General features: G+C 61.8%; 4 protein-coding genes across 9 annotated transcripts; 2 read left to right on the top strand and 2 right to left on the bottom strand.

Moving 5' to 3' along the window:
• Nucleotides 1-60: 60 nt before the first annotated feature.
• On the bottom strand, nucleotides 61-7,279 carry CSTF2 (cleavage stimulation factor subunit 2). Of its 6 annotated transcripts, XM_088173050.1 has the most exons (15): nucleotides 7,182-7,279; nucleotides 6,961-7,039; nucleotides 5,892-6,061; nucleotides 5,257-5,393; nucleotides 5,042-5,161; nucleotides 4,786-4,941; nucleotides 4,538-4,661; nucleotides 4,166-4,228; nucleotides 3,002-3,061; nucleotides 2,245-2,386; nucleotides 1,725-1,876; nucleotides 1,173-1,435; nucleotides 657-782; nucleotides 389-514; nucleotides 61-263 (listed from the first exon to the last, which is right to left on the bottom strand). In XM_088173050.1, exons 1-14 carry the CDS (start codon nucleotides 7,237-7,239, stop codon nucleotides 392-394), a joined length of 1,773 nt encoding a protein of 590 aa, XP_088029176.1. In that variant the 5' UTR covers nucleotides 7,240-7,279; the 3' UTR covers nucleotides 61-263; nucleotides 389-391. The 6 variants fall into 6 exon arrangements, 5 of the variants coding, with proteins under 5 accessions (XP_088029176.1, XP_088029177.1, XP_088029181.1 ...); XR_015806667.1 differs by having other exon boundaries at nucleotides 1,173-1,876; nucleotides 4,538-4,557; nucleotides 4,886-4,941; XM_088173051.1 differs by lacking the exon at nucleotides 3,002-3,061.
• Nucleotides 7,280-7,352: 73 nt separating this feature from the next.
• TYW2 (tRNA wybutosine-synthesizing protein 2) lies at nucleotides 7,353-10,279 on the top strand. The gene is made up of 7 exons (XM_014884974.2): nucleotides 7,353-7,625; nucleotides 7,718-7,865; nucleotides 7,942-8,131; nucleotides 8,211-8,361; nucleotides 8,433-8,542; nucleotides 9,149-9,306; nucleotides 9,386-10,279. The coding sequence occupies exons 1-7, from the start codon at nucleotides 7,543-7,545 to the stop codon at nucleotides 9,806-9,808; spliced, it is 1,263 nt and encodes a 420-aa protein (XP_014740460.2). The 5' UTR covers nucleotides 7,353-7,542; the 3' UTR covers nucleotides 9,809-10,279.
• A 728-nt stretch (nucleotides 10,280-11,007) lies between these two features.
• On the top strand, nucleotides 11,008-18,681 carry SYTL4 (synaptotagmin like 4). Its single transcript, XM_014885003.2, has 17 exons — nucleotides 11,008-11,108; nucleotides 11,843-11,994; nucleotides 12,123-12,338; nucleotides 12,835-12,944; nucleotides 13,074-13,188; nucleotides 13,350-13,457; nucleotides 13,689-13,803; nucleotides 13,911-14,001; nucleotides 14,172-14,275; nucleotides 14,384-14,470; nucleotides 15,376-15,554; nucleotides 15,744-15,846; nucleotides 16,647-16,808; nucleotides 17,247-17,352; nucleotides 17,747-17,846; nucleotides 18,088-18,296; nucleotides 18,400-18,681. Exons 2-17 carry the CDS (start codon nucleotides 11,885-11,887, stop codon nucleotides 18,540-18,542), a joined length of 2,058 nt encoding a protein of 685 aa, XP_014740489.1. The 5' UTR covers nucleotides 11,008-11,108; nucleotides 11,843-11,884; the 3' UTR covers nucleotides 18,543-18,681.
• A 351-nt stretch (nucleotides 18,682-19,032) lies between these two features.
• Nucleotides 19,033-24,755, bottom strand: SRPX2 (sushi repeat containing protein X-linked 2). The gene is made up of 10 exons (XM_014885004.2): nucleotides 23,813-24,755; nucleotides 22,077-22,160; nucleotides 21,799-21,990; nucleotides 21,507-21,683; nucleotides 21,084-21,210; nucleotides 20,863-20,984; nucleotides 20,575-20,754; nucleotides 20,318-20,451; nucleotides 20,124-20,245; nucleotides 19,033-19,818 (listed from the first exon to the last, which is right to left on the bottom strand). Exons 1-10 carry the CDS (start codon nucleotides 23,880-23,882, stop codon nucleotides 19,638-19,640), a joined length of 1,389 nt encoding a protein of 462 aa, XP_014740490.1. The 5' UTR covers nucleotides 23,883-24,755; the 3' UTR covers nucleotides 19,033-19,637.
• Between the last annotated feature and the right edge of the window lie 181 nt (nucleotides 24,756-24,936).

A 24,936-nucleotide genomic window follows, 5' to 3' on the forward strand; every position in this document is an offset into this window, starting at 1 on the left:
AACCCAACTCTCCCATTCTGGCCTCCATGAGAGACCAAACAAGGCAGCCAGGGACATGCATTTACTCAAACCCTCCTCCCGTTTTATTTCAAACATCATAAAATATACACAGGGAAAAAAAAAAAAAAGTATGAACTGGAGGGAAAAACCTCTTGAGGGTGACACAACCTCTCCCAAAATGCACCATCAGCTCAGGTAGCAATGGGAAGCAGCTGCCATGGAGCATCACCTCTATCCAGGCACACGGCATCTCCATCTTGTGCCTACCAGAAAGAAGGGGAGAAGGGTGAGCCTGGCACAGAGGGAAGCAGGGCAGAGCCCCATCCCAGGCAGTTCTGTTTTACTGGAGGGGAACAGGCACAGGGTGAGGGCAGGTTAAGGACATCACCTGTCAGGGTGCCCCTGTGGATTTCTGGATTTGCTCCTTCAGAATGAGGATGCTCTGCCGCTGTTCTGGGGGCAGCATGGCGATCTGGTCTGCTGTCAGCTGCAGGACCTGCATGATCAGTGCTGCCTGTGGGGAAAGAGAGGTGAGGGATGTGCCCTGCCAGAGCAGCCACAGCATACCAGAGCCAGGGAGGGGCTGACCCCGCCACAGAAAGGCACACAGGAAGTGCTGCTCCTACTGTGTCATCCTTTCCCTTCTGTTCTCTCACCTTCTCATGGTCCTGGGGTGTGACCTGGCTCTGTCCAGGGCTAAAGCCTCCAGGCTGACCAGCTCCTTGGACTCCTGCCCCAGGAATGCCTCCTCCCTGCATACCTGCCCCAGCCATGTTAGGAACCTGGGGGAGTAAAAGAGGGGTTAAGGACTGAGGGGTTTCTGGACTCACTCAAACAAATCGAGGAAGGTAAAACAGATGATCAGGTGGACACCCTCACGGACTGCTTGGAGATGCCTGAGCACAAAGGGAGACAGCATTTTATATGCTCTCCTCTCCCAAGTCCTGTGCTCCTTCCTGTGCCTCAGGAAGAGGTGGAGAGAGGCCTGAGCCTTGTCCTGTCCCCAGCTGATGGGCAGTGCCCGGGGAAATGGGACAGATGCCCTGACCCCTCAGAGCCAGTGACCAAAGCCTGGTGCTTCCCAGAGCTGCTGCTCTGTAGGACACCCCCCACCCAGCCCCAACCTACAGGACACTGTTGGTGCCCAACCAGCTGAGCAGAGATGTGTGTACCTGGCGGGGCCCCTGCGGGCCACTGGCTCCCATGTTAAGTGGCCCAGGACCCTGTATCCCACCAGGCATTGGGCCACGTGGGTTGGGACCAGGCCCTCGAGGCTCCAGGCCCCGGGGCTCCAGGCCCCTGGCCTCCATGGCCCTGGCTTCCAGCACTCGTGGCTCCAGGACCCGTGGCTCCAGGCCTCGCGCCTCCATCACCCGTGGCTCCAGCCCTCGTGGCTCCAGCCCTCGTGGCTCCAGCCCTCGGGGATCTCTTCCAACTGCAGAGGAAACACAAGGTAAGCTCTTGAAGGAAGCAGTGCTGCAGGGAGTGTGCGAGTGAGCCTGCTGCCTCCTTTGTCTGAGGGCCAGCAAGCACCAAGAGGTGAAGGGCAGAGGGGACATGCCTGCAGAAAGTCCCTTGCACCCTGGGACTGTCCCTGCTCGCCTGGATCAGTGATGTCACTGCCCAAACCCCCTTCCTATGCCTTGGGTCAGGGCAGCCGGCTCCACTCTGACTTCTTGCCTGCACAATCCAAACCACCCAGTATTTCATGCCCCCTCTCTCACCTCGAGCATCCATCAAGGGCCCCCGCGGCTCTCCCATCAGTGGTCGGGGTTCTCCCATGGGTCCCCCCCTCATCTCATGGGGGGGGCCACGGCTGTCATGACCAGGCATATGGTGCATAGGGGCTCCCTGGTGGGGCGGCCCAAGGTAACCTCTGACGCAGAGAGACGAGGAGAGCAAAGCAGGAGGAGGAGAAAAAGCGAGAGAGTGTGAATCAGACACTGGCTTGGCACGGTCTGGGCAGAGCGCTGGGATTGCCCCCGAAGCCGGCCACAGGGGAGGAGGGTGAGGCTGGCACAGGGATGGGTGCTGGTGGCCCCATGCCACAGGGCAGCTGCCATCACCCCGGGGATGTCCCTTCCCCGGGGAAACGGGCCGGCCCCCGTGGCTGGCAGCACACAGGCCTCCGACCAGGCAGCAGTGACTCCCGGAAGGCTGGTGCCATCCCTGTCCTCAGCGAGAGGAGGTTACCCTTGGGCAGGGGACAGTGCCAAGGGCTCCTCTCCTTCCCTCTCCCCTCACCTGGGCTCCACTTCTCCAGTGACTGAGAGCAGGGTCCCTCCGCGAGGGTCATTCGGGGCATCTCCCAAAAGGCCTCGGGGCGGCGGGCCACTAGCAGGTAGAGGTCCACGCTGCATAGGGGCCCTCGGGTCTGGCATGGGCACTGCCAGGGAGACACACAAGAACTCGTGAGGATCTGCATGACCAGTGCCGTGCCAAGACTGTGCCCGGCGCTCTCAGGCCGGGTGTGGGGCAGCCACGCTGCTCCCCTGAGCTGTGCTGTCTGCTGGGGACACAGCCCCACACACGAGGCTGGAGCACACCAAAGCCCCTTCCCTGGCTGACAATTTTATTCCTCTCTTTTTCTTCTCTGGTTTTATCTCAGGTTCATTATGGCACCAGAGGCCAAACCATGTATGGTGTGCCCCCGTGGCAATCCCTACAAGTGTGGGCATCAATACCCTGCTGATGTGGGGCCAGGAGCAAAGCAAGACCTGGAAGGCTCCTGGAAGCACAGCGTCAAAGGGGGCTGGATCTTAGGCAAAAGCCCTTTCCAAACAGGCTCTCCTTTTCCACTGGAGGCTCCGTGCATGGTTCTAGCCTGTTCTCTCCTGTAGCCCTAGAGGAAATCCTGCCTCCTTCATCTCCTCTTACTGCTGTCAGGCTACAAGGAGTGACATGCCAGTCCCTGGCCCTGAGAACAGTGGGGTGAGAGCTGCTCTCTGCACCCTCCACAACGAGCTCCATGGGAAGAGGGAGCTGGCGGGTGCCAGGATACCTTGAACGCGTTCGATAGACGCAGGCCTGGCAGGTCCCACGGGCGAGAGCTGCAGGTTCCCTGGGCAAGCAGCAGGAAAAGAGGGAAAGAGCAGACACGTAAATAGTGTATGCACACATGCACCGGCTTTGGGGACTGTGCTGCCTGCAGAATTGCCCCCTCAAGTCCCCAGGAAAACCTACAGAGAAAATGTTGCAAGTCTGGCTTTATCAACCTCTTCTGTTAACACCACCTTTGTCACCACGGGCAGGACAGCCAGCGTGGCACAGTCCTTCCCTCACTCAGGGAGAGAGGCAGGGAGAGAAGACATCCTGCCAAGAGATGCAGCATTCCATGGGGCCACGCTGGCCCCATAACACACACCCAGCTTCTGCTCTCCAAAACCTTTGGGTGCCAAGAACTATCAGGTAGCTTTCAGGAAGACAGTGCCCACCCCAAAGAAAATGAGAGTCAGCTGCCCCTAAGGCCAAAGGATCTCAGACTAGGTTTGCCATGTTGCTGAAACAAGGCCTAGGATAGAAGTCAAGGCAACAGAGAGGTGACAGGTGTCTGCATGTGCTGTTCCTGGGAGAACAGGAACACCCGGGTCGAACTAACCTATCCATGGCAATGTGTGAACAATAAGGAATCGGGCCCCAGGGCCGGGCCGTGCAGACCGTGCCTGCGGAGGGAAAGCCGAGCCGAGCCGTCACCCTGCACAAAGTCCCTGCCAAGCCTCAAGCCAACGCGGAGACGCAGCTCCCTCTGCTGGGCACGGCGCGGGAGGACGCGGCAGCCACACCAGCTGCTTCCCAGCACCCAGGCAGCAAAGGAGCAGGACAAGCACCAGAGAAGAGCAAGCTCTGCCTGCCCGCACAAGCACAGGGACAGACACGCGCTCGCAGAGGTGGAAAACACAGGCACATCCCGCTCGGCGGGGACAGGCAGCTCTCCTGGCTTCCAGGGCACAACTGCACAACTTGGCACAGAACAAGCTGGGAGCCAATCGGGGCATGGGCTGAGCCCTGGGAGCCAGGGAGCTGCTACCACAGCCTTGTGCCTCAGTGAGCAAACCCAGGCACAGCCCCAGGGCTGGGCACAGCCAGGCTGCAGAGAGCTGGGGCACAGCACTGCTCGCTGGAGCGAGACTCACACCACACACAGCACTACACACGTCTGCTTTACCTTGTCCACGCTCCAAGGGGACAGGCCCTGCACCCGGCATCCCAACCTGTGGCTGCATCCCACCTGAGAGGGGACAGGCATAGATCAGAGCCCTCCTCAGTCATCCCTGACAACTAACCAGCTCCTTTGGTCCCAAATACCTTCTCGCTCCCAGATCCTGGGGGAGCATCTGGAGGTTTATTCCTTTGGTGTTGGTTCCCCACAGGGATAATCCAACTTTGCAGCCCACCTCTAGTAGCAGCACAACCACAATGTACAGCACAGGATTACGTGTGCTCTCACAGGGCTGAGCTCTCTGGTTAGGGCGAAGGCAGAGGGGGGTGTCTGCAGGACGTATGTGCTCACAGGTAGGGCAGCTTGGCCCAAACTCACCTCCTGGAGCCATGGGGCCAGGGCCTGGGCCCTGCACAGGGGCTGCCATCTGTCCTGGGGCTGGCACCCCCCCCTGCATGGGTGGCTGCATCAAAGGAGGAGCGCCGTTGACGTGCATCCCGCCCTGCCCGGGAGAGACACCTCATGTCAGGGACACCCCGACACCCGGGCATGTGCCCCAGCTGGCACAGCTGCAGCTGGCACTGCCCATTTCTCCTGCACAGCTCATGTGTTGTGCAGGCTCTTACTATGGGCTGTGGCTGGGATGATGGGGTGTTCTGCGGGTTCAGCTGCGCGTTGGGCCCTGGCCCAGGCCCCGGTCCTGGCCCAGGCCCTGGCCCTGGCACTGGCTGCTGGTTGCCTGGGATCAGAGGAGGAACACTGGTCTGGCGATGCAGGATTTTCTAGGGGAGGAAGAAGGAGAAAGGAGTTCTTTTCCACTGCCACTCCACAAAAACTACCACCAATACTCTCCCAAGCCCAGATGAGCAACAAGGCACAAACCAGCGCGATCTCTGGGTCCACGATCCTCATGACCACCTGGGCCTGCAGCAGTGCATAAGCCAGCTGTGGGTTCTGGAGCAGCATGTTCCTGGCTTCCTGGGGGCTGTTCTGCACACACAGCTGAGAAGACAGGCACCGATCAGAGCTCTGACAAGGTGTGACAGGGGCTGGGAGGAGCTGTGCTTGCACAGGGAGCAGGGCCCTTCTGCACTCACCTTCATCTGCTTCATCAGCTCAAACATCTGCTCGGGTGGCAGGCTGGCCACTGCCCGGCTGATGGACTCGGGGGCATCCTCTGGGTTGACAGGGTCCCCATAGGGTGACTCTATGATGGGTGCACCTGTGCCCAAGCCTGCAATACAGTTGGTGACTTTGTACTGCAACACGACCAGTGCATGTAATGGGCTCATCAGGAGGGGAGTGTCAGCCCATTGGGAGAAATGGAGGCAATGAAAACAGGGAGATGTTAGGAGGAATTTCTGCACTGAAGGGGTGATTAGGCATTGGAACAGGCTGCTCAGAGAGGTTGTGGAGTCACTGTTCCTGGAAGAGTTTAACTAAAAACTGGATGTGGCATTTAGTGCTCCAGTCTAGTTGATGGAGTAGTGTTTGGTCAAAGGTTAGATCATGATCTTTAGAAAGCTTTTCTAAACTAAGTAATTCTGTGATTTAAGTGATTCTGTGATCATGTAGGAGCAAAAACACAGACCTGAGTCTATGCTTATGTTCCCTCTGGGGAACTACTCACACCACCTCTCAGAGCAGGCCAGGTCTGCCAGCCTGGCACAAGAGACAAGCCCTGCAGTGCTGCCAAGGCCGGGCCCAGCAGGACACCCCAAAGCTGACTCACTCTTGAGCTCCTCCTTGTTCTTCTCGCTGGCGGCGTTGTCGACGCGCAGGGCCCTGCCGCTGAACTCGCGCCCGTTGAGGTTGCGCATGGCGCTGAGCGCCGTCTCCTGGTCCTGGTACTCGCAGAAGCCATAGCCCTTGGGCTTCCCCGTCTCCCTGTCGTACACCAGCCTGGCAGTGAGGAGAGCACCGCTGCTGCTGAGGGCATTATGGGCACCCCGCTGCGCCCACAGCCCCACAGCTCCAGAGGGGGTACTGGGATAGAGGCACAGGGGTGCTGGGAGCAGAGAGAAGGCTCCCGAGTCAGCCCAAGGCACACAGCAGCTGGGCTCACGCCAAAGCCAAAGGGCCTGCTGGCTCCTGGCATGGGTGCTCCCAAAGCTGTGGTGTGCACAGTGCCAGCCCTGTGCCCAGCATGATCCCACGAGGCACAGGATGGGACTGACTGCTCCCAGAACTCCCAAAATCTGAACTGAGAGCTCTCCAGGACCTGGTGCCAAAGGCTGGCAAACACCTCTGAGAGGCACAGGGATGGGAGCGAGGAGCACAGAGCCTGACCAGGACCTGAGCACTTCTCAGCCACATCAAAGTGGCTGCTCCAGCCCAGAACTGTGTGCCCATGTCCATCTGCTGTGCTCGGGGCATGGTGCTCCATCTCCAGGTGACCCTGGCACAGCTATTTGGTCCCTCTGCCCTGAGCACAGCTGGCACAGACGCACAATCCCTGCAGATGCTACGCTGCTCTGTGCGAGGAAATAGCCTCAAGATGGGCAGGGGAGGTTTAGATGGGATATTGAGAAAAGTTTCTTCACCAAAAAGGTTGTCAAGCATTAGGACAGGCAGCCCAAGGCAGTGGCAGAGTCACCATCCCTGGAAGTGGTCAAAAGGTGTGTGCATGTGGCATTTGGAGCCAGGGGGGCTTGGCAGTGCTGATGGAACGGTTGGGCTGCCTGGTTTTGGAGATCTTTCCCAACGCTAGGGATTTACGATCCCACGGTTCCAAGGCCGGTTCCGCGGGGCTCGGTCTGCGCCGAGCAGGGGACCCGGGGGAGGTCTGCGGTCGCTCTCACCTAAAGCTGACCACGGGCCCAACCTCCGAGAAAATGTCCTTCAGCTGTTCTTCCGTGGCCTCATACGGGATGTTCCCCACTGCGAAGACAGACGGAGCCGCCGGTCAGAGCGGAGCGTACCGGCCCCGACGGCGAGTGGGGGACACCCGCCGGCCCCTGCCTGCCCTGCTCGTCCCTGCCCCTTTCCCTCTGCAGGTCGCGGTCCCGCCCCGCGGCCTCACCGAACACGGAGCGCAGGGAACGATCCACGGCGGGGTCCCGCACCGACAGACCCGCCATCGCGCCGCCCGCGCCGCTTCCCGTCCGTGCGCTAACCGTCCCCCCGCTTCCGTTTCCGCTTCGCCCGCGCTCGCAGCCGGCATGGAAGCGGCGCTCATAGAAAGCGCTCCGGCGGGAAACGCGGCACCGAAGGGAGCAGGGCAGGGGTGCCGGGACTCGCCGGGGCCCCCGAACGGGGATTGGGGATCCGCCGGCACCGAGAACCGGCCTCCGGGAAGCCCCGCAGCCTCAGGGATGCCCTTTCGGGCACCGGCGCCGAGGCACAGCCCCTGGCGAGCCTGACACCGCCGGGGGCTCGGCAGGATGGAAGCCATGGATGCCCCCATGCCTGTCCCCATCCGTGTCCCTGCGCTGGCCACAGAGCGGAGATTCGCCCAGCGCCTCAGGTGAGGGGCAGTAGGAACGAGGGCAGCCCTGTGCTCCGGTCACAGGAGCCTGTACGTGGCGATGAAGGGCCTGAGCAGGCCGTGCCTTGCAGGGAATGTCTGGAGCAGGAGCGGCTCTCGGACCGGCGTTACGGGCTGCAGCGGGTGCCAGGCGGCCGCGTGGCCCTGCCTGTGCTAGAGGAGAAGCTCTCCCAGCTCTGCCTGCCCCCGGAGGTGCCCTGTGAGCTGGTCCGGATCCAGGTTGGCACAGCTGCCTCGCCCTGAGCGCTGCGAGGGGCGCTGGGCACTGAGCCCCAGTGCCACGTCCGTGCTGCAGGACCCTGTCCCCTCCAGGGCCGCCCGCCGGCGCACGCCGGCCCAGAGGCTGCGGGATGAGCTGCGGCCGCTGCTGGGTGCGAGCTGGTCGGAGGAGCTGGAGCGGGATGTGCCCCACGCCTGGCAGCGCCACGGGGACCTGGTCCTGCTGAGCCAGGACAGCTTCAGGGCTGAGCCCTGGGAGAGGCTGGGTAAGGACGATTCACACCGACCCGGTGCTGCCCCGGTGCTGGCCACATTCCCCACATCGCCCGGGATGTTGTGCTGCAGGCTCGGCGCTCTGGGAGACGGTGGCCTCGGCTCTGGGGGCCCGGCGGGTGGCCAGGCGAGGACGGGTGATGCCGGATGGGATGCGCACCCCCAGTGTGACCCTGCTGCTGGGCCAGCACGGCTGGGTGGAGCACGTGGACAACGGCATCAGGTGGGCAGCAGCTGCAGGATGCGGCTGTGTGGGGAAGGGACTGCCCTCACCATCAGGGCGGGCTCTTCCAGGTACACCTTCGATGTGACCAAGTGCATGTTCTCCCCGGGCAACATCACGGAGAAGCTGCGTGTGGCCTCCCTGCCCTGCTCCGGGGAGGTCGTGGTGGATCTCTATGCAGGTAATGTGGATGGAGTAGGAGTGGGGCAGGTGCTGATGGCATCCAGGTAGACATGAAATGTCATTTCGGGCTTGGAATGAAAAATACTCAGGCTTGGAACTCCTGTCTTGTCTGTGAGCCCTTCCGCTATCCTGGCAGTGCTCTCCTGACTGTGTCCCTGCAGCCTTTGGACATGTCCTGTACTCAGCCTAGTGCTGTTTTGGGGAGTCACTTGGATCCAGGGGAAAGATTTGCCAGTGTTTGTGCTTAAGGAAGTTAGTGATTCCAGTTTGTGCCACACTGAAAGGACATTGCACCCACAAAACTGCTCTGGGTTAATCAAACTAAACAATAATCTGGACACTTCTGCAGAGCCAGGCAGGTCTCGACCTCATAGCCAAAGACTGAAGATAAAATAAGTTCCTCCAAATATTTTTCAAGGCAGATTTTGCTTTTGCATAAGAGAGAGGGATAAATTTCCATTTTTCCAGTGTTTTGGCTTTTTCCAACCCAGAGCAAAGCCGACTTGGAGAGCCAAGGTGGCATTGTGCATCCTGCCTTGCTCTAGGGAGGAGCGTGGATCTCTGGAGGTCCCTGCCCTCAGCCACTGCCCCCTCCTGCCTGCAGGCATCGGCTATTTCACGCTGCCGTTCCTGGTGCACGCGGGAGCTGCCTTTGTCCACGCCTGTGAGTGGAACAGCCACGCCGTGGAGGCCCTGCACAGGACCCTGCTGCTGAACGGGGTGCGGGATCGCTGCCACATCCACGCCGGGGACAGCCGGCAGGTGAGCGCTGCCACCTGCCCACAGACCCCCCCCTCCCTGCTCTGAGGGTGGCATCACCTCACCTCCTCTCTCCTCCCAGCTGCAGCTGCAGGATGTGGCAGACAGGGTGAACCTGGGGCTGATTCCCAGCTCGGAGCAGGGCTGGCCGGTGGCCTGCCGCGTCCTGAAGAAGGACACGGGTGGGGTTCTCCACATCCACCACAACGTGGAGACCCCCCCCGTGCTGCTGGCTGAGCAGGGCTCTGCAGAGACAGCCGGCCCTGGGGGAGAGGCACAGCACCCAGAAGAGGACTGTGAGAAGGAGATGCTGGGGGCCAGGCTCAGGCCCGAATGGCAGCAGTGGGCTGAAGCCACGGCCACACGGATCCAGGGGCTGCTGGCAGAGCTGCACGGGCGGCCGTGGCGCAGCAGCGTCCTGCACATCGAGGCAGTCAAGTCCTACGCACCACACGTGCATCACCTCGTGCTGGACCTCGAGTGCCGCCCAGTGCTGCCCCTGTAGTGGGGCATGGGCACTGCTGGGGCTCCAGCTCCCGTGGAAAGGTGGTCTCCAGCACTAGGGGCAGGGAGATGCTACCAGCATCTGGATGTGCCTTATGTCCCCTGGTGCCAGCACTGCCCAGCAGTGTTTCCCCGTGCCCAGGACACCCAGGGTTGTGCTCCCATGGCAGTTCCCTTCAGGATCCAGACAAGGATGGAGCAGGCTGGGGCTCAGAGTGCTGGTGTTCTGCCCTGGCTCTGCCAGTCTCTGCCCAGGTCTTGGGCATGTGGTAGCACCTTGAGCCCCATTTTCACACAAGAGAGAGCCACAGTGCTGAGAAGCTTTGGATTCCTGCTGGGTTCATTTCAGCAGGTCAGGGACAAGCTTTGTGCATGTATTTACCAGCATGTTTTTTTAATGTACTGGAAACAAGTCTGTTCATCTTGTTTCCTTCCTATCTTTTTTTCTGAAATAAAGATGTTTCTCACCTCCTCTTGTTGGTGTCCAGTTAAAACGTGAGCACTGGTACAAACGTGGGGTTCTGGCCTGGGGACTTTGGGTCTAGGGTCGTGTGTGGAGGGGCTCAGGGAGCAAAGCCTCTGTGGCATTGTCTGCCTGCAAGCCCAAAGCCCTCTACATATTTATTGTGTACTCCCGATGGAGTGAACCCCTGCCCCATGAGGAAGCTCCCGCGGGCCCTTTGATGTGTCCGTGTATTTTTCCACTGTGTCAATGTCCCATCACTTCCAACAGGGCTGGGAGCTTCTGGGTGCGGCCGAAAGTGTGAGCAGGGCCGCGTCCTCTCGTTTGCCTTGGGGCTGCACCCAGGTGACCTCCCCCGCTGTCCTGCCCACGGCTGGAGCCCCACGCCTCGTGTGCTCAGGGTTCCCCGGAGCCTGTGCTGGGGGCAGGGACGAGGCGCCCTGCGGGGACCGTATCTCTGCTCCGAAGGACAAGGACAGCGGCTGGAGCCTTGCGGCGGGAGGGCACCGCAGCCCCCGGGGCTCCTCCTTGGGGATGCCGGGGGTTCCCCCCGCAGTTCGGGTGTCGGTGCACTCTGCGCTCTTCGGGAGGAGCTGCCCACCCTGTCAGGGCCATGGGGCGCCGGGTCCCGCTCGGCCCGCGGGGCTGGAGCCGCGGCTCTACCGGGGATGATGGGGCGGGGGAAGGGGCTGGAGGGAGCGGGCACCGCCTCCCGCACGGGCCGCCCCGTCGGTGCCGCAGGTGCGGCCGGCTCGGCTCCTTTAAGGCACCAGCACCGCCCTCCCCTCCCGGCTCCCCCCCTCCCGCTGCCGGGAGGCGCCGGCCGGAGCCGCTGCAGGTACCGGGCGGATCGCGGGATCGGGCGGGGGTACCGAGGGTTCCTCCGCCGACCGGGGAGGACGGGGATCCCTCGGCTGGTGGGGAGTCGGGGGAGCCAGAGGTCCCTCTGTGGTCCGGGGGTCGAGCCGCGGTGTCCCGGGGCAGGGGCAGTTCCCAGCCCCGGTGGCCGCGCTGAGAGCGCGGTGCCACCAGCCCCGGCTCTTCCTTTCCCCGACAGAGAGGAGCTTGGGGTCCATCCCGTTGCCCCCTCCTCCCCGAGGGACACCGGAGGGCGGCTGCGGAGACGGGCAGGTCCCTCCCGCGGGTTCCGCCGACCCGGGCGGGGATCGGGGAGCGGCTGCAGCCCCCGAACAAGCGCTCCGGCTCCGTCGAGGCTGGAGTGACGCCCGGGTCCCGGTGCCGTGGCTGCGAGCCGGATCCCGTCCGTGCCGCGGCTCCCGGTGCGCATCCGCTCCCGGCGGCTCCTCGGGCTCCGGCAGCTCCGAGCCCCGGTGCGTTCGGGGGAGGGGCAGCCCGGGGCGGCTCCTTCCTGCCGGGGCTGCCCGCGGGTACTGGGCGTCAGCCCGGTCCCACAGAGCCGGCTGAGGTCACCGGGGCTGGCAGGCGGCCCGAGCCCAGCCCGGGGCAGGGCGGGGCGGACGGCGGGCGGGCCGGTGTCCCCGGTACCGCGATCCCCGGAACGGGCACGGGGCACCGGGCGGGACCCGGGCTCAGCAGTTGGTATGTCCCTAGCTGGTCAGTGTCCGGTGAGGGCCAGCCATCCCGGGTGGAGCGATGTCGGAGGCTGTGGATCTGTCCTTCCTGTCGGACGTGGAGAGAGATCTGATCCTGCAGGTCCTGCAGCGCGACGAGGAGCTCCGCAAAGCAGAGGAGAGGAGGATCAGGTGCGAACGCGGCTGGAACCGGGCTGGAGCTGGTTCCTCGCTTTGCTCTGGAATGAGTGAGTGTGGATCACGGGTATCCCCGGGGTCCTGGGGCGCCTCTGACAGCTCCTGGTGTCGGGTCTGAGCAGGCGCCTCAAGAATGAGCTGCTGGAGATCCGGCGCAAGGGAGCCAAGCGGGGCAGCCAGCGCTACAGCGAGCGGACCTGTGCCCGCTGCCAGCAGAGCCTGGGCCGCGTCAGCCCCAAGGCCAACACTTGCCGGGGCTGCAACCACTTGGTGTGCCGGGACTGCCGTTCCTACAGCCCCAGCGGCTCCTGGCGCTGCAAAGTCTGCACCAAGGAAGCGTGAGTAGCCAGGACAAGTGGCGGGCACATTCTGTACATGCCTCCTGTCCCCTTCCTCCTCTCAGTTGCCTCAACTTGATGCACCATGGCCAGCCTTCCTACCCTGGCTGGTCCTCTCCAGTGCAGGGCAGCTTTCTCTGCTGTTGCTCCCAGAGAGGGTTCCCATGTTTGGGTGATGGAGAAATGGGTCACAGCCCACTCTTGTGTCTCCTTCATCCCCCTTGACTTGACTGCAGCATTCCCTGTTCCCCTTACACAGCCTGTGTTTCAAGCATCGCAGGTTTCCTCCCTTTTGGCCTCCCCTGTCCTACAAAGCTTGGTTTGCTCCCATGTTTGCTGAGGATGTAGCTGAGCCTGCCAGCTGCCCAGTGAATTGTCTCTGCCCAGTCACCTGCTGATTTTGCCCATCGTGTTCTTGGGTTGTGGCAGCAGCGAGGGTGGGTTGGGGCACAGCCCCCACCGCTGCTGACTGCCCCCACCACCCCCTGCCCTGCAGTGAGCTGAAGAAGACAACGGGTGACTGGTTCTATGACCAGAGGGTGAACCGCTTTGCCAACCACCTGGGCAGTGACATGGTGCGACTGTCCCTGCGGCACAGGCCCACAGGTAAGGGTGCCACAGCCATGCCTGCTCCCACAGCCCAGCCTTGGATGCTCCAGCTTTGCCCAGTGTGCAGCTGGATGGGAGCAACTCCTGCTCCAGGCAGTGTTCCTCCTGATGCCTCTCTGCTTCCAGCTAACAAAAGAGAGACTGTGGGACAAACCCTCCTCCAGAAAGCCCAGCTCAATGAGCCTAAAAGCTGCCCTGCAGTCCGGCAGCCGAGCCCCCCTGCACCCCGGGAGGGGTCCAGGTAAGAGTCCCTGCTCTCCCCTATGCTCCAGGCACCAGCTCTCATCTGCTGCCGGTTTGAGAGGAATCTGCTGCCCCATGTGGATCATCGGCGGTGCAGAAGCTCTCTCAGACCGACCTCCTCGCCAAACAGGACATACCTGTGGTTTTGTTTGTCTGCAGTTCGCTTCCAGATGCCTCAGACCCTCAGGATGGCAAAAGTGACACAGAGTCCATGGAAAACATGAGCCTGGACAGCTACAGACCTAGCCCTGCTGATGTGGGGGGCAGGTGAGAGGATCCTGGGGTGGGTTGTCCTTGGCAAGACTGGCTGGCAGAGGATGGGACCTTCATCTTAAGTGTGTTTTTCTCAGTCTGGTGAGGGGAAGTTGGCTCCTCCGGCTGGAGCCTGCTCCTCTGCTCCCAGGCTGCTACAGGCAGCTCAAGTGGCACTTCCTGGCCAGCACTTGTTCTTCCAGCTGTACTCGTGGCCTGAGACAGACCTTTCTGTGTCCACCACAGGAGGAACTCCCTGGAGAGAGCCATCCCTGGAAAACAGGTTGTTGTGCCAGCAGGACCTGCTTCGTCCAGCCTGACCCTCCCTTTCCGCTCCAAAAATGCCTTCTCTGATGGTCGGGTGCGTGACGCTGCTCCAGCAGGCTCAGCCCTGGCCTGGGGCGTGGGGCTGGGCACCCCACAGGGCTCCTAGCCCTGCCCTGCTCTGAAAGGACTCTTCCTCCCCAGGATGCCACCGTGGGGACCCGCAGCAGCACCTTGGTGGACGAGCAGGAAACGATATTCAAGAAGAACCCCCGGCGGGTTGTGAGGCCTGCGGGTAAGAGATGTGTGGGTTTGGATGCCAGCACAGCCAGGGGTGGGCAGCTCCTCCTCCCCAGGCTTTCAGTGCAGATAGGAGAGGCTGGGGCAGCCCCTTGTGTGAGGGAGCAGCAGGGCTCTGCTAGTCCTGCTCGTGCCCCTGCCTCCTGCTCACCACCTCTCGTGCAGACTACACCAAGTCCGTGATCGACCTGCGCCCCGAGGACCTTGTGGGGGAAGGTGGCTCTTTGGGGGACAGGAGCAAGTCAGTCCCTGGCCTCAACACGGAGCTGGTGAGACCCTCAGAGTGCCACGGAGATGGCTGCCAGCTGGAGGAGCCGGGGGTCCGGCTGGCTGTGCCTCACTGTTCCCCACGCAGGAGCTTGTGTCTGTCCTTGCAGGAGGAGGAGGAGGAGGACATCGATAACCTGGTGGAGATCCACCGGCAGCGGGTGGCGCGGGGCAGCATGCGCAGCGGCACCTCCTCGGTGAGCTCCTGTGTGGCTGTGCTCTGCTCCACTGCAGGGAAAAAGGGTGGAGAGAGGCAGTGCTGATGGGTTGGGTGGGAGGGAGGCAGGGCAGGCAGCTCCTGGAGGGAAGGGCTAAGAGCCTTGTGTGTGAGCCCTGTTTGGGGTCCAGTGGTGTTCTTCCCAAGTGCTGTGACCTTCCTGGGGAGGCATCCAGCAAGGACATCCCAAAGGGCACAGGCATGTCCCTTAGTGGCAAGTGACTTCAGCTCTAGTGATTTCTAGCTGTAATTACTTCAGCTCTAGTGATTTCCAGCTCTCCTGTGAAGTCACTCCCGGGTGACACAGGGATAAAGGACAGGAGCCTCATTCGGCCTTCCACAGGGAGCAAAGCCTTTATTATAGGAGGCCACTCTGTGAAGGGTGCCAGGGACAAGAGCTTCCCCCAAACTGGGAGAAACAGGGGATTATATGGGGAAGGCGAGGGTGGGGTAGAGCAACAGGGCAAATAGTCTGAAGGCTCAAGGTCCAAAATAAGGGAAAGAGACCAACGGGGTACAGGCTATTAGCATAAAGAAACAGCACGATGGGGGTAGCTTGCTTCTTGTCACCAACTGGGGACTCGTTTGGGAGGTATCTCTGGGGAGTCTTATAGAACCCTTTGGCCCTTACTCCAGCGCAGGGGGTTCCTGTGCTGAAGGCTTATTGTCCTCCACATGAGGAATTCTTCACCTTGAAGAGAATCAAAATGCAGAGATTCAGCTCTCTTCCAGGCTGCTGTGTGTGTGTGGGAGACACTTGTGGCCTTCCCCAGCCAAGGGGAGGTGAGGGGGGCTTGCAGAAGAGGCACAAGGAATAACCTTGCTGAGGATGAAGAGGGACTGTCAGGTGATGCTGTGCCAGCTCAGCCTTGCCTTGTCTTCCAGAGCACACTGGGAAGCATGGTCAGCATTTACAGCGAGGCCGGTGACTTTGGCAGCGTGGCTGTCACTGGGGGCATCTCCTTCTCGCTGAGCTACGAGCAGAGGACACAGACCTTGTTCATTCACGTCAAGGAGTGTCGCCAGCTGGCCTATGGGGACGAGGGCAGGAAACGCTCCAACCCGTGAGAGCCAGGGGGGCGATGGCTGCTGGCACCGCTGCTGGTGCCCAGCTGGGTTGTGGGGTGCCCAGCAGAGATGGGAGCTGTAAGTGGGAGGGTCCTGGTGAGGCAGAAGGTCTGGGGCTGCCCTGAGGAGCTCGGAGGATTCATTGTAGGGGTAGCTTGCTCAAGTGCTGCCTGTTCTCTCTTCAGGTATGTGAAGACCTACCTGCTGCCCGACAAATCCCGGCAAGGGAAGCGCAAGACGACCATCAAACGAAATACCATCAACCCCCTGTACAACGAGCTGCTGAAGGTCAGTGGGGACGGGCTGGGCTGCAGGTACTCAGGGGATGCTGCTGGGACAATCAAGGGGAGGGGTGAGCTCCTAACCCTGCAGTGGGGTCTCTGCAGAGAACCCGTGTCCAGAGACTGCGCCCTGAAATCCCTGCACTCCCAGCTCTGCTCTGGCTGTGCTGCCAAGCCCCAGGGCCATGGTGGGGTGGAGGCACAGCTGCAGGTGTGACCGTGTCAGGGGACATGTCCCTGGTTCCTCTGGCATTCCCCAGAGCAGAGGCATCCTGCTTACCCTGCATATTTCCTTCCAAGGTGAAAGCTTCCTGGCGTCTGAGTGCACAGTGGCAGGAGGGAGGGCAGCACGCCATTGGGGTAGAGATAAGAGTTCTGTGCCTCAGGGCAGAGCAACCTGGCACTGCCTTTCCCCATCCCTGCTGGCTGACTCTGTCCCCGAGTCTGGCAGTGCACCTCTTGCACAGGAGGAAGTGAGAGCTGTGGTTTGGTTTTTGGGCTCCCACAGCCAGATTTGCTGAGGTCTTGGTGGGCTAACAGAGCTCTGCTTGTGGTGGGATGGCTGGATGCCATGGGTGCTGGCTCTGAGGGCCATCTGCTGGGAGAGCACAGACTCCTGCACCACTGCCTGCCCTTGGACTCTGAGGTTTCAGCAGGTGTGGAAAGAAAGAGGACCTGGCTCCCGTGCACATCCATTGCTTCTCAGACCTGTCTCCTCTCGTGCTCATGAGCTGTAGCTGATGGAATTTTCCAAGCCTGTCCCTGTGCTGTGCTGCCTGCTCACCAGTGGATTTCTTCTCTCCCCAGTATGAGATTAGCAAGTCCCTGCTGCTCACGAGGACGCTGCAGTTCTCGGTGTGGCACCACGACCGCTTTGGCCGCAACACCTTCCTGGGGGAGGTGGAGCTTCCACTGGATGCCTGGAACTTCGAGAGCCACCTGGAGGAGTTCCTACCCCTGCATGGAAAGGTGTGCCCCTGCCACACACAGCCTCCCTTGCCTGGTCCTGTTGGGGGTAAAGCCTTCAGTGGGTAGAGGGTGTGGAGACCTCAGCTGAGCACTGCCAAAAGGCTTGTGCCAAATCAAATATTTGGAGATGTGAAAACCCCAGACAGCAGTGCTGTTGTAGTGAAAAAGGGGAGATTTTTTGTAGTAAAAAAGGGCAGACCTTCTGCCTTGAGCCTGGCTTCCCTACTCCTGGTCAGATGATTGGGCCAAAATAAGATCCCAAAGGAGCTGAACTACACTGGTTGTGCTGGGGGGAGTTTGCAGGCACTTGTGTCAGCTCAGACACATCTAGGAGAAGCCAAGTGCTTTGTCCCAGCCTGGGGAGGTGCTGTATGCCAGGCTGTCACTGTGTGTGCCATGGTTTCTCTGCCGTGGTTGGTAATTCTCACCTCTTTGCAGATGGGGGCAGATGCTGCTGGTCTCCACCAGTACAAGGGGGAGCTGGTTGTCTCCATGAAGTACATCCCATCTGCCAAGCATCCTGGGGCTGGGAATGGCAGGAAAGGTAAGTGCTGAAGCTCCAGGATCAGTGTAGAGTCCTGCAGGGCCTGCTCATGGCCATGCAGGCTGGCTCTGGATGGGGTTCTTGGGTGGTGTCACTGCAGCCTTCTCCTGTGCAGCACCTGCAAAGCTGCTCTGGGTCAGGGCAGACCTGGCTGTCCTCAGGCTGCCCAAACCATCTCACTGCTTCCCTGGGGCTGGACCAGGCTTGACCATGAAGCAGTTTTGTCTACCTTTGCCTCAGCAGGCAGAGCCAGTACAGGAGAAGGCAAGAGGAGATGCCAGTCCAGGCTCTGCACCTATATCTGGGATGAAGAGTGTTCAGCCGGAACGTTCCAGAAGTTTGCAGTGGTAGAAATTAAATTTGATTCATTTCTACTGTGTTGGGTTTTTCCTAGGCAAAACAGGGGAAGGTGGTGAGCTCCAGGTCTGGATCAAAGAAGCCAAGAATCTCACAGCAGCCAAGTCTGGGGGGACCTCAGACAGCTTTGTTAAGGGGTGAGTGAGGGTCCTGGGGCAGGGGCCATGAAGGCACTGTCCTCCCTGGCTGTATTCCCAAACTTCTGGGGGACCTGGAAGAGGGCTCCTTGCGGGGTGTCATGGTCCTTCTTCCTGAGCAGTGCCAGGAAAGGCAGCAAGGGGGGCTCCAGGCTAGGTACTGGGGTGCTGAGGTGCCCCAGCCCCTGGAGCAGGAGGCAGTTGCCCAGGTGCTGCTAACCCAAGGGGCTGCTTCCCCCAGCTACCTCCTGCCACACAAAAACAAAGCCTCCAAGAGGAAGACGCCCGTGGTGAAGAAGACCCTGAACCCTCATTACAACCACACCTTTGTCTACAATGGCATCAAGCCCGAGGAGCTGCAGCACCTCTGCCTGGAGCTGACAGTCTGGGACCGGGAGCCACTGGCCAGCAATGACTTCCTCGGGGGTGTCCGCCTGGGGGTGGGCAATGGTGAGGAGCCCACGGGACCACCACACCCTGAGCAGCAGCAGCTTCACTGGGGCTGCTGTGCTGCAGGCTGCTCCAGCTGTGACTTTTCCATCCTTTTCCCCAGGCATGAGCAACGGGCAGGCTGTGGACTGGATGGACTCCACGGGTGAGGAGCTGAACCTGTGGCAGAAGATGTGCCAGTACCCGGGCTCCTGGGCAGAGGGGACACTCCAGCTGCGCTCCACCATGGCCAAGCTGAGGCCCTAGGCTGTGGCACCAGGACTGGCACTGCTGTCAGGAGCCACACTCCCTGCACAGCCTGCTAAGGCTGCCAAATATGCTTTGGGTGTTTTTTTTTCTTATACTTTAATAAACATGACCTTCTCTAAACAGGCTTGGGCAGAAAGTCTTCTTGGCCTAGCTTCGTTTAAAGGGTTTTTCTCTTGTCATAAGCCTCGTACTGGATTTCAGGCTGAACTGGAGTCCTTGTGGACCCTCCCTTCTTCCCCCCCAGGCACAATGCTTTGAAATGTCATTGTGTTTTTGTTTCTTCCTATTCTTTTTTCCTACCACCCCGTTCCACAGTCTGCTCTCTCCTTGTCCTCTCCACCCTCTTCCCCATACACAGCCCAGCCCCAGCTGCAGCACTGGATGGATGGAACTGTGTGGAGTCAGCCTGGGGGAATTGGGGCTTGTGGTCTCCTGGAAACATTTGTTTCCCAGGCCTCTCAGTGACACATAATGCTAGCACTGACTTTTTATACAAATTTATTTATTTCAAGTTAATATTCTACTGCCAAAGCAGTTCCCAGAAGGGGTTCCCCGTGGGTGGTGGGAGGGAATGAGTGCCAGGGGCGATGGCAAGCCCTTTAGGGTGGACTGCACACTGGCTGGCTGCTATGGGCTCTGCTGAGCGTGGGGCCATTTGCTTTTAATAAGGGCTTTCAGAGTGGGAGGATTGGGTCCAGGTTGTGCACGGAGTGAGCCGTGGGGAGGCTGAAGCTGCTGACTTAGAGGCTGTCACACTGCTGGCCGGGCTGCCCTCCCTGCCCTGCCGCTCTCCTCCAGCTCCCCCTCTCCTCCCCGCTCTGGGATTTGAGCAGGGGCACTCCAGTGTCTCCCACCAGGCTCCTGGTTGGGCTGGACCCTCACGCAACTGGAAACAGCTCCTGGCTTCTGGGCAATGGGACACTGCTGCCACACAGCCCCTGCTCCCTCCTGCGTGCCAGAACAGCCAGAGAGGGGCTCCCCTTCCCCGGAGCTCCTTGGCACCCTGCTCCTCCTCTACAGTGGGCGACTAGAAAAGCAGAAAGGCAGGTGTCCGTGCCCGGGGGGCAGTGGCAGGGCTGTCCCGGCACTGGCTCACTCGCAGGGGTCCCCGCCCTGTGCCCGCCTCGCCGCCTCTCGCTCGCTCAGCAGGAAGGTGTCGATGAACACGAACAGCTCGTCCGGGCTCACCGGGGAGATGTAGCGCTCGCGGTCCGTGCCCGCCTTGTCCAGCAGCACCGCGTTGAAGTGGGAGCGTGTGAGGTGCAGGAAGCGCCTGCAGGTGTAAGGGAATCACTGCTCAGGGTTTGCACCGAGGGCTGAGCCTGCACACTTCTTCCAACCATGCTCAGGTGCTCCTGGAGTGGGGGCTCCCACCTCTTCTCGGGGCTGTGAGCTCTGGGAAGCTCTAGTGACACTCAGGCTTGCAGGGGCTCCCCCCATTGCACAAGCCCCTCTCCATGAAAGGGGGTCTCCATGAAGCCAGCTGCAACCTCATGCTTTGCCATTCCTGGAGGCATTCCCATTCCCTGTCCCCTTGAACAACCACCTGGCTCTGCAGGCCAGCCCCATGTCCCCTACCTGAGCTCCTCGATAATGCCAAGGGACAGCCGGTGCTCCCGGATGCGCCCCACCTCGTGTGGGGGCTGCCCCACCAGCTCCACCGTGGTGACGTGGCGCAGGTCCAGCCCGCAGGCAGCTTGCTGTGGAGGAGGGGACAGTGAGGGGGTGCTGGATGTGGAGGTGGGGAGGGGGCAGCAGGAAGGTCTCCTCACCTGCAGCATGGAGATCTGCATCTTGTAGTAGCGGTTGGAGGGGTCAGGGGCTGAGATGACAAAGAGGCGCCGTTTCTCGAAGAACTGATCCAGCAGGCTGGCAACCGAGTTCACATCCGTGTTGATCTGCATGGCTGGGGCAAGACACACAAAGTGTGTGGGGAGGTGCCATCGTGCCCCCCATCACCCCTTTGACCCGTCAGGCAGCATCCCCCAAAGCTCCGGGCATCGCCACGGGCAAGTCCTGCCCCACTCACGTGCACAAAGGGGCTGGGAGCCCGTCCACTGCTGGGTGGACTGGCACACCCGCAGGGAGGTGCCCTGGCGCTCGTAGCCCCCGTCGCACAGGTACTCGCAGGTGGCCCCGTAGTTGTTGCCGTCGGAGGTGCAGGAGATGTACCCGTTCTGCGGCGGCTTCAGCACAGGGCAGCGCCTCACTGCTCAGAGAGGAGCTGGGTGAGGGCTGGGGGTGCTGCAGCACAGCCCCGGCAGCGGGGCTGGAGGCTGGAGCTGGCGGGGAGCAGTTCCCACGGGAGACCTCTCACCTTGGACGCGGATGCGGAACTTGCAGCTGGCTCGGTTGTAAGCCTGGTCGTGGGCGGTGTAGCGGATCACATGCTCTCCTTCGGCGAATTCCGAGCCGGGCTCCGGGCCCCGCAGCATCACCCTGACCCAACAGATGGTTTCTCCATCAGCACCCCGGGCAGGGGCACCCGGCACGGCCTCCAGCCCAGGCTGGCAGTGCCTGCAGCTCCTCTGCCCTCACCTCTTGATGACGCCGTCAGCAGAGTCCCGCACGCGGGGAGGGTCCCAGTAGACGGTGGCAGTCAGCTTGCCTGGCTCTGCTATGCGCTCCCGGGACTCTGGGCAGCGGATCTTGGGAGGCTCCAGATCTGCCAGAGGGAGGAGAGGGATTCATGGAACCTGTGGATGTCTTTGGCTGAGCTATGAGAAAGAGGCACCAGCCCCGGTGTTGAAGCACCCCAGGAGCCACCCGGACCCGCTGCAAAGCCAGCGCTGAGTGCCCCAGTGCCAGGCTGGTGCCTGTGCTTCAGGGCTAATGGCACTGCAGGGAGCAGCAGGGACAGGGGTCCCGAGGAGGGAGGTGGGGTTCGATGTGGGGTGACACCTGCAGACACCCCAGGCACGGGTGAGGAGCTTGCCCCAGCAGCGTGGGGTGAGAATTTACCTACACAGACTGGCTCGCTGCCGCTCCAGCGCCCATCCTCCATGCAGATGCGGCTCCGGTCGCCCTCCAGCTGGTAGCCGGGCAGGCAGGTGTAGTCACAACGAGAATCCATCTGCACGCCTGCCGAGCACACGTAGGAGCCCCGCAGCACCGCCGGCAGCACGTGGCACCGGATTTCTGGGATGGAGAGAGCACAGAGGGCAGGGAAGCAGATGCCGGCCATGTGAATGTGCAGAGCACACGCTGTGGGTGCCTGTGGGGACACTGGCAAGGCCAGGGCTGGGACACTCACGTCGGCAATACGCCATCCCGGACCAGTGGCGGTTGGGCAGGCACTGGACGGCACTGGGACCCACCAGGCGGTAGCCACGGGCACAGCTCAGCTCGCAGCGTGTGCCCAGGCTGCTGCGGTACGAGCTGCCCCGGGGGGAGTAGCAGGTGGCCTCTCCGCGGTGGATGTTGAGGGTGGCGCACCACTGGGGCACTGCGGGAGAGCAGGGAGGTGACGGGGGAATCTGCCGTGCCTCGGTTTCCCCATGAGCACCATAAGCACGGCTTGGGTGCTGTTACCTCGACGGTAATCCAGGGCAGGCTCAGGGGGGGGTTCTTCTGCGTACACCTCGTTGGTGTGACTCTCCAGGTAGTAGCCAGAGCCTGGGGGGGAAGGAAGAGACGAGCAGGCTGCAGGGTAGCTCATGGCTGCAAAACGTCCCAAAACTCCCAACCAGCAATCCCAGCCCTGGGCAGACCGCGAGCCCAGTCCCCAGTGACATTGGTGAGCTCTGGCACCAGCTGCAGACTAAACAGCGGCAGCAGGAACCGTGGTTGTGGCAGGAAACGGGGGCTGGCACGGAGTGGGCTGGCACCGACCCCCGGCTTCGTGCTGCCGGGAAAACCTTCCACTCGCTCCCATGGCACCGTCAGTGCCACGGGGCATCCCAAGGGAAGGAAGAAAGCAGCCCTTTCCTGCCCTTTCCTGCGCTTTCCTGCCCTTTCCTGCCCATCCCCTCACCAAGACAAGGCACTGCGAGCACGCTGCCCGCCCGGGGGCTGGTGGGGGCGCAGCCCCTTGCCCGTGCTCCAGGGAAGGATGCAGCTGCTGAAGGGGCTCGGCCGGAGCTGCTTCCCCCTCGCCACCCGCGCTGCGCAGCGGGGCCCCGCGGGTGGGGTGAGGACAGCCCCGCGCCGTCCTTGTGCCTTCATGGGCAAGGTACTCGCCGGTGGGGAGGGAGCCAACAGGGGGACAGGGCTGACGTCCTTCCCCGTGGCCCCTCGGCGCCTCGGCCGGCCGCGGCATTCCCCAGCACTGAGCTCACGTTTCCGCCGCGTTTCCGCTGGCCCCCGCCAGCGCTGCCCCCTCCTCGCCAGCCCAGCCCACCCTGCTCCCCCTCCGGCATGGAGGGGTTGCTCGGGCATGGGGGGAACCGCAGGAAAAGCGGCAGCCCAGCCGTGGCTGCGCCCATCTCCCCTGGTCTCTGCTCTGGATTTTGGGAAGGGGAGATCCGCCGGGGCCAATGCGAGCAGAAGCCCCGCCGTCACGGGGAGGAAACTCCATTACGAATCTTTCCAAAGTGAACTTTACTATGGAGCGGCTCCCCACCGCTTCCCTCAAGTAGCCCGCTCGCTTTCACAACGCATTTATCTTGCTGCCCTTTTCAGGCTGCCGTGGGAGAGCAGAGGAGCAGGGACGGTACCCATGGGGATGTGTCCGTGACCTGGTGAACGAAGCTGTTTCCCGGAGGGGATGCCAACAATCCCGCCGAGGCCCTGGGGACAGAGTGCACAGTGTCCCCGCAGGCAGATGTGCCATTTAATGGTGATGTTTCCTTCTACTGCGAGTGCTGCCTTTTCCTTCTCACCTGGGGCCAGCTCACCGGGCAGGAGCATCCCCAGGAGCCCTGGCAGCGTGGCCAGGGGAGGGGATGGGAGCAGGGAAGGGGGAAACCACCCCAAACAAGGCCTGTGTCACCTGGCTGTCCAGCCATGGGGCGGTTGTGACTGTGTGCTCCGTCCAGCAAACATCTGCCGGCTGATGGCCCCCGTGGGAGTGGGGAGTCAGCGGGACACGGCGCTCCCGCAGGCGGGGGTGTGATGGGGAGAGGCTGGCTGGTTTTCTGCTGCTCCCTGGATGCCTGCCAGCATCCCCTCCATTCCTCCCTGTACCCACAGCTCACCCCACGCCTCAGGCACTGATGCTCTCCCGGCATCGCTGTACCCAGGGACCCTCCATCCCTTCCAACAGGAGCAGCAGTGCCCGGGCTGCCATCCCCAGGAGCCCCGCCGTGCCCGCACACCCCGGCACTCACCTTCGTGCCACGTGGATGACACCAGCCTGGCAAGGACAACCAGCAGGACGGGGGCTGCCTCCTGCGCCATCCTGGGGAGCCGGGGGGCTGCGGGGGGCAGCTCACCTGCCCTGCTGGCTCCGGGAGCAGCCGTGAGCCCTGGCGAGGATGGAGAGGAGCTGGAGGAAGGATGACGGCCCCCTCTGTCGCCTTGTCACTGCACAGATGTCCGTCCCTCCTGCCCGGCTGCTCTGCTTGTGCTGAGCAAACTTACTTTCCCCCTTGGCTGCCCATCCCAAAACATTCAAAAGCCGTGAGTCAGGCCCAAAATGATGAGATTGTAAAAAATAATAAATCCCAGGATCGCCCGTTTTCCAACGCGCCTCCTGCTTCTCCGGAGCTTTAAAAGGTTCTAAGAAGTTTTCTTCTGCAAGCTGAAGAGCCAGGAGCCTGTTTAGACACAGGAGAGAGCCAAACCGAGCCTGGGCCAGCCCCGACGGGCTCCGGGAATGGGGGGGCCGGCAGGGACGAGCACGAAACCGCAGGAGCCAGGTCCCCTTTCCCACCTCTTGCCAGGAGGGAGGAGGAGACCCCGCTGCAGACGGGAGGCTCCGACAGCGCTGCCGAGGCAAGCGCTTCCAGCCGGGGTCTGTTCCCTGCCCAAGTTCGGCCCCCGAGAGGCAGAGGTGCCGCAGTGCCTTTGTCGGGACCCCACGGCCCGCGGGGCTGGGGTCAGGCTGGAGGCACGACAGGAGCTGGGACCACCGGGGATTTGGGCTCTGGAGCCGCGTGGGCAAGGAAAAGCGAGGGATGAGCCTGGCACGGACAGGTAGGAGCGCTCGCGTGGGGTGTGTGCGGGGGAGGACGTGCTGCTGCCTCAATGGGCTAATTATGCGGCGGCCAGGCTAATTAATAACACAGGACAGGGCAGCCGGGGGGCCCCGTGCGGGGCTGCTGCTGCCGGTTGTGGGGAGCCCGCAGCCCCCCCAGCCCGGGGACATCCCCACGGGCTCACCCCACGGCGGCCAGGAGGCTTTGTGGCGTGGTGGCAGTGCCATGTGCTGGGGAGGGAGGTGGCTGTCCCGCTGGACACCTGGACAGGGATGGGACACGCCAGGGCTGGGGCAGGAGAGCAGGGACTGGCT

Source organism: Sturnus vulgaris, chromosome 14, assembly GCF_052056855.1.
Source record: "Sturnus vulgaris isolate bStuVul1 chromosome 14, bStuVul1.hap1, whole genome shotgun sequence".
Lineage (NCBI taxonomy): Eukaryota > Metazoa > Chordata > Aves > Passeriformes > Sturnidae > Sturnus > Sturnus vulgaris.

Bases quoted from the DNA above. Each gene is read 5' to 3' on its own strand.
- CSTF2 (XM_088173050.1), bottom strand. From the start codon at position 7,239: ATGGCGGGTCTGTCGGTGCGGGACCCCGCCGTGGATCGTTCCCTGCGC. The intron at 7,040-7,181 runs GTGAGGCCGCGG...CTGTCTTCGCAG, and splicing joins TTCCCTGCGCTCCGTGTTCG to TGGGGAACATCCCGTATGAG. The intron at 5,162-5,256 runs GTGAGTGCAGAA...CTGTCTTCTCAG, and splicing joins AGCTGATGAAGCAGATGAAG to CTGTGTGTGCAGAACAGCCC.
- SRPX2 (XM_014885004.2), bottom strand. From the start codon at position 23,882: ATGGCGCAGGAGGCAGCCCCCGTCCTGCTGGTTGTCCTTGCCAGGCTG. The intron at 20,755-20,862 runs GTGAGAGGTCTC...CTCTCTGAGCAG, and splicing joins GTTCCGCATCCGCGTCCAAG to TGAGGCGCTGCCCTGTGCTG. The intron at 19,819-20,123 runs GTAGGGGACATG...TTACACCTGCAG, and splicing joins GGCATTATCGAGGAGCTCAG to GCGCTTCCTGCACCTCACAC.
- TYW2 (XM_014884974.2), top strand. From the start codon at position 7,543: ATGGAAGCCATGGATGCCCCCATGCCTGTCCCCATCCGTGTCCCTGCG. The intron at 7,866-7,941 runs GTTGGCACAGCT...TCCGTGCTGCAG, and splicing joins GTGAGCTGGTCCGGATCCAG to GACCCTGTCCCCTCCAGGGC. The intron at 8,132-8,210 runs GTAAGGACGATT...GTTGTGCTGCAG, and splicing joins TGAGCCCTGGGAGAGGCTGG to GCTCGGCGCTCTGGGAGACG.
- SYTL4 (XM_014885003.2), top strand. From the start codon at position 11,885: ATGTCGGAGGCTGTGGATCTGTCCTTCCTGTCGGACGTGGAGAGAGAT. The intron at 14,471-15,375 runs GTGAGCTCCTGT...CTTGTCTTCCAG, and splicing joins TGCGCAGCGGCACCTCCTCG to AGCACACTGGGAAGCATGGT. The intron at 16,809-17,246 runs GTGTGCCCCTGC...ACCTCTTTGCAG, and splicing joins TCCTACCCCTGCATGGAAAG to ATGGGGGCAGATGCTGCTGG.